The 5,773-nt window shown below is 36.4% G+C and overlaps 1 protein-coding gene across 2 annotated transcripts in view; it reads left to right on the top strand.

The window, feature by feature from the left end:
• The window catches only part of LOC106867959 (hyccin), a 327,707-nt gene that overhangs the window by 44,014 nt on the left and 277,920 nt on the right, over window positions 1-5,773 (top strand). For both annotated transcript variants that reach the window (XM_014913039.2, XM_014913040.2), the window contains one exon: window positions 1,886-2,020. In XM_014913039.2, coding sequence (XP_014768525.1) covers window positions 1,886-2,020 — 135 coding nt within the window. The remainder of the gene's footprint in view (window positions 1-1,885; window positions 2,021-5,773) is intronic.

Below are 5,773 nucleotides of genomic sequence, written 5' to 3'. Positions count from 1 at the left end.
TATATATATATATATATATATATATATATATATATATATGTATGTATAGGTGCAGGTGTAGCTGTGTGGTAAGAAGCTTGCTTCCCAACCACATGGTTCCAGGTTCCACTGCATGGCACCTTGGGCTAGTGTCTTCTATTATAGCCTTGGGCTAACCAAAGCCTTGTGAGTGGATTTGGTAGACAGAAACTGAAAAAATGCTTGTTATATATATATATATGTATATATTTGTGTGTCTGTGTTTGTCCCTCCACCATTGCTTGATAACCGATCTTGGTGTGTTTACGTCCCCGTAATTTAGTTGTGCAGCAAAAGAGACTGATAAAATAAGTACCAGGCTTACAAAGAATAAGTCCAGGGTTTGATTTCTTTGACTGAAAGGCAGTGATCAAGCATAGCCACAGTCAAAATGACTGAACCAAGTAAAAGAATAGAAGAATATAAGGTACACATGCATGTAATAAGAGGAGTGGCTGTGTGGTAAGTAGCTTGCTTACAAACCACAATGTTCTGGGTTCAGGCCCACTGCATGGCACCTTGGGCAAGTGTCTTCTACTATAGCCTCGGGCCAACCAAAGCCTTGTGAGTGGATTTGGTAGACGGAAACTGAAAGAAGCCCGTTGTATATATGTATATGTATATATATATGTGTGTTTGTGTATCTGTGTTTGTCCCCCCAACATTGCTTGACAACTGATGCTGGTGTGTTTACGTCCCTGTAACTTAGCGGTTCAGCAAAAGAGACCGATAGAATAAGTACTAGGCTTACAAAGAATAAGCCCTGGGGTCGATTTGCTCGACTAAAGGCAGTGCTCTAGCATGGCCTATGTCAAATGACTGAAACAAGTAAAAGAGTAAAGAGTATATATATATATAGAGAGAGAGATAGTTGCTATTATTTAAATGTCCAAAATGTTTCCTTTTCTGAGAATGAAAAAATAGTTTCACCATTTCATCGCAGAACCGTTGTACTACACTTTGACAATTTTCATATCTTGACATCTGAAGCAGCTGGAGATAAAATAGCTTGACCGAAAGAACCAGCTATTGCAAGCAAAAATAAATATTGAAAAAAAAAATACATTTGGCCTAATTGGGACATACAACAGTTTAACAATAGCAATGATATATATATATATATATATATATATATATATATACATAAATTCTATTTGAGTGAAGAAATGAATGAAATATTATAAATAGAATTATGAGCTTTCACTGTATATTGACTACAGAAAATAGTCTAATATTAGGGCATTTAAGTGCCTGTAATGGAGACACCAATACAGCCACTCTTTTTTTTCTGATATGTTTGGGAAATATGATTTCATAGTGGTACATGTGTAAACATGTGCAGATTCTGTGTGAATTAGAAAATGTCAGCAAGTGAAATTTTTAAAATAAATTGTTAGCCTTCACCACTTTCCAGTCCCTTGGTTTTGGGTTCACTTCCACTGCATGACTCCTTGGGCAGCTGTGTTCTATTATAGTGGTGGGCTGACCAAAGCCCTGTAAGTGGATTTGGTTGTCAGAAATTTATAGAAGTTCATCACACACACATGCACACACATACACACACATATGTATCTATATATGTATGTGTGCATGTGTTGTAATATTGTGTAATTGTTGTAAACCTGAGTCACCATTGTAAAGGCAGTAGTATTTGTTTCCAACCTCCTGTGCCTCATTACCTTATTTGGAAACGGGTAAGTGTTGGCAAGAGGAAGGGCATCTATCTAGAAAATCTGCTTTAGCAAATTCCATTGGACTTATGTGAGGTGATGATGATATGTTGTTAGATTTGTATATTTCGATGTATATTAATCATATATTAATCAAAGATTTGGATACTTGTATTTAATTTACTTATTTTCTGCAGATTTTAGATCCTATATGTCACCAGTTGTTTGAATTCTTTCGCTCTAAAGAATTAGAACTACAACGCTTCACTTTTGAATTCATTCCTACATTGACATGGCTATATTTGTCAATGGTGACAAGCAATGAGAAAAAGGTATGTATGATATTCAATTTTCAAAAAAAAACAAACAAAAGACGATACTTTTACTCAATTTTACCTTTGTATAAATTATGTATAATGATGATACAATATTTTTTTACCCTATGAGAACATGTACTGTTGCTTAATGAAATATCTCAAACACTGAATATATCATGCATGCATTGGCACATGTTTGGGTTATTAAGAAAAAAAACCCATAAGAGTTGTTTCTTTCACAAAGTTAGAAAGAACTTAAGGATTTGTTTTTATGTTGTCTACAGTTTAAGTTTCCTTTACACATGAGAACTTTATTTCCAGTGTCTGTAATCACCTTTTTTAAGTGATTCCTTTCACTCTCAATCATTTATTTATCTTATTGATTTGAGACATTTGTTCTTTATCTCTTGATACATTTCCTGTCTTTCTGAAGATGATGTTCATGTGAACATTATCAAACTTCTTCATTGGGACACGCTTAATGCCTATAGCTTTTACCACTGACTTAAGTTGCTTCAGCTTTTATATTTTTCTTGCATACAGGCTATTTGAGACCAATTTATCTTTCTCAGATGATTTCCATTTAGCCTTGTAGAAATTGAGGTTGCAAGATTGGCAAGCTTCTTTTTCACCTTGGGTGGTGTGGTTGCTGAGTTACATATTTGTTTTGACCATCTACATTATTAATTCTATGTTATGTTACAGTCTGAGAAGATTGTAATAATCACACTTACACTCTGGATGAATTCCATATTATTTGTGAAGCAAAGTTCCTGTATATTGTAACCTGTGGTTGAAGAGCAGGCCATTTGTTCCATGAACTGCATACTTTTGAAGTTAAACAGACTATGCCTGCCTGTGTTCATGCTGTGTTATTTGTGTGAGAATGTTGCACTCTTGTTATATGAAACTGGGGAGGTTGAAGTCACTCAGTAGGTATTCTAGTTCACCCTGGCTGATACTTCTTCCATTTAAAAATTTCCGTGTCATGATTTCATGCATCTGATGAGTGATATACAAGTTACTATGTCATGTTACAGTATATGTACTGTTAGTAAGTTACAGATAGAGTTTAACTTCTCTGTAGTTATGAATCTGATATATTTTCTTTTAAATGTGCCCCTATCAGTGCTGTGCATTTAAAAAAAATCTTTTAGTCTTTAAGAGGTAAGGGTGGTACTTATAGCCTTTTTTAGGGTTCCTGAAACTCACCAGAGGGTGGGAAGAAAGCATCCTCAAGCCAGAGACCAGGCCTAGTCGCTTGCAACAGAGTAGATTCTGATAAAAATACTCTGGCACCAGGTGGTAGTTGTTAAATCTATCACTCAAATAGGTTACTGTTGGGTTGACCTCAGAACACAAAGAGATGGAATAAATATCACAAAACATCTTCCTGACACTTTCCTTGCTACTTTTTTTAGTGACTCTGAAAGAATGAAAGGTAGAATTGTCCTCACCTGGATTTGATCTCAGAATGTAAGGTACTGGAAGAAATATCTCATGACATTTTGTCTAATGCTATAGTGCAGTGATTCTCAAGCTCTTGTAACTCAGTGCTTCTTTTAAACCAAATGGAATTTTACAAATGTGCAAAAAGAAAAAAAAAAAAAACAAAAGCAGATTATCTTGATCAAACAGAAGCTAATTTTGTGCAGTGGTTTGTCATCAGTCATGTTTCTGCTCTCTTAACACATCCTACTAATATTCTAAACCTGGTAAAGATTTTTTTTAATGCATTTAAAATGTATTTTACCTGATTTACATACTTTATTTCTAAAACTAGTTATAACCCTCTCTTTGTGGATGCTGGACTGCTTGCAGCTCTCCTCCTTCATTAAGAACTCAATGGTGACATGTTGTTTCTGCTTGGAACCCATAATTTGCCTGCAATAAAGAACAGACAAAGCGTTACCAACACATACAATTTGAATGACCTATGTCATTTACCATTACTAACATTTACCAGTCCCCTGTATAAACTCACAATAACCTCTGCTCCCCAAGGGTGCACTACCATTCGGCTTGAGAACCACTGCTCTAGCAATCCTACCAAGTCACTGCTTTGATTGTATATGGCAAAGTCTCAAAAGAATAGTATTTCACTGTTATTACCAAGTTGTATGATCTTTGGATATTTAAGAATACAAATAGTGTTTGATATGAAATCATGTTTGCAGTGGTCATCCTGGATTGTAGATAATCCATTGTGTCCAGGTAATCTACTGACCTGTTCCCTGAACCAAATGCAAAACGTTTCTGTGTTGTTTTCTTGCCATGTCTTACCTCTCAGTGAAGCATGCTACCTGTTCCATTTCTCTGAGAAATATCATCATCATTTGAGTTTATTTATCTATTAAATCGATACATAGACATCATTTGAGTCTATGTTTCTATTAAAAACTTACACTAGGCCCTCTCATATTGCAAGCCACTTAAGGCAGCAATTTTCTTCTGGTATGGTCAGCTTGACATATTTCTTTCTGCTCTTGTCCAAGTGATCCTCATGCATTCTAAGTCTTCTTGAAATGTCTGGCATTAGGTGTTTTTAGGTAGGCTCTTTTCCTGTTTGCTTACTTTTGGTGTCCATGTCATTAGTTCCTTTGCATGCCAAGTGACTGGCAAGTGCAAAATGTAACCTGCCAGGTGAAACTGATGTAGTATCACAATGTATAGAAGTCGTTGGTATTTGCTATACAAAAGGATTTTCTCATTTGTAATCCTTGAAGAGCTTCTGTAAGCATCATTATTGGAATATGTACAACCTCTTGGCTACCTTCACTGACATTTTCCCTGTCTTAATACAGCAGCTATAGTCCTTGTACTTGTTCTTGAGAGTGTTGTAATAGTGCTGGAAGATACCATAAGCTTGAGTGATCTTCTATAGTGATTGCCTATGGACACTGTCAAATTTGCCTGCAATAAAGAACAGAGTTGCCGACACATGCAATTTGAATGACCTATGTCAGTTAATAGAAAATTTATTCTTACTTTTGCATTATTTTCAGTACACCTCGCGTGTGTGTATGTGTGTGTGTGTGTGTGTGTTTATTATTCCTAAACAAGAATGTTGTTGAAAGTGGTTTCAGAGTTTAAGCCAGCTAAAACACTTACACATACACAAGTGTCTGCATGTGTGTATTGTGCATTATCACCATCGTTTCTATCTCTTCTACAGCAACACACTTGTGCTTGTCTCTCTGTCATAACTTAGCCTTTCAGTACCTGACATAAAACCACCTTGCCCCCTCTCTTGTATACACTCCCACTCAGTTGATGGGGCCTATTCACTGTAAAGTTGTTGGCATTAGGGAAGGCATCCAGCAGCAAGAAACCAATCTGAGGCTGACATTAGAGCTTGATGCAGTGCTGCAGCTCATCAGATTCTGTCTAACAAGCAAAATGCTCTCTCTTGTAGCCTACCTTCGCATGTTTCCAAGTAGTATTTAGCCATGGTCAGAAATGATTCCATAGGAGACTGAAAATGTAGGACTCTACTTGCATAATGCCGACCCTCATGAACAACTATCACTTGATGTCAAGACAAGAAGGCACTAATACACACATTTCTATGTGCACACATATACACACTCAACACATAGATACACACACACATATATATATGCATATGTGCACATTCACAAGTGTCTTCTAATATACCTCAGGTCAACCAAAGCCTTGTGAGTGGATTTGGTAAATGGAAACTGAAAGAAGCCCATCGTGTGTGTGTGTATATGTTTGTGTGTCTGTTTGTTCTCCCCCCCCCCCCCC

This window comes from Octopus bimaculoides, chromosome 2 (genome assembly GCF_001194135.2).
Source record: "Octopus bimaculoides isolate UCB-OBI-ISO-001 chromosome 2, ASM119413v2, whole genome shotgun sequence".
NCBI lineage: Eukaryota > Metazoa > Mollusca > Cephalopoda > Octopoda > Octopodidae > Octopus > Octopus bimaculoides.
Note: the sequence above shows the minus strand (reverse complement) of the source record. Positions and strands in the feature narration are given on the sequence as shown.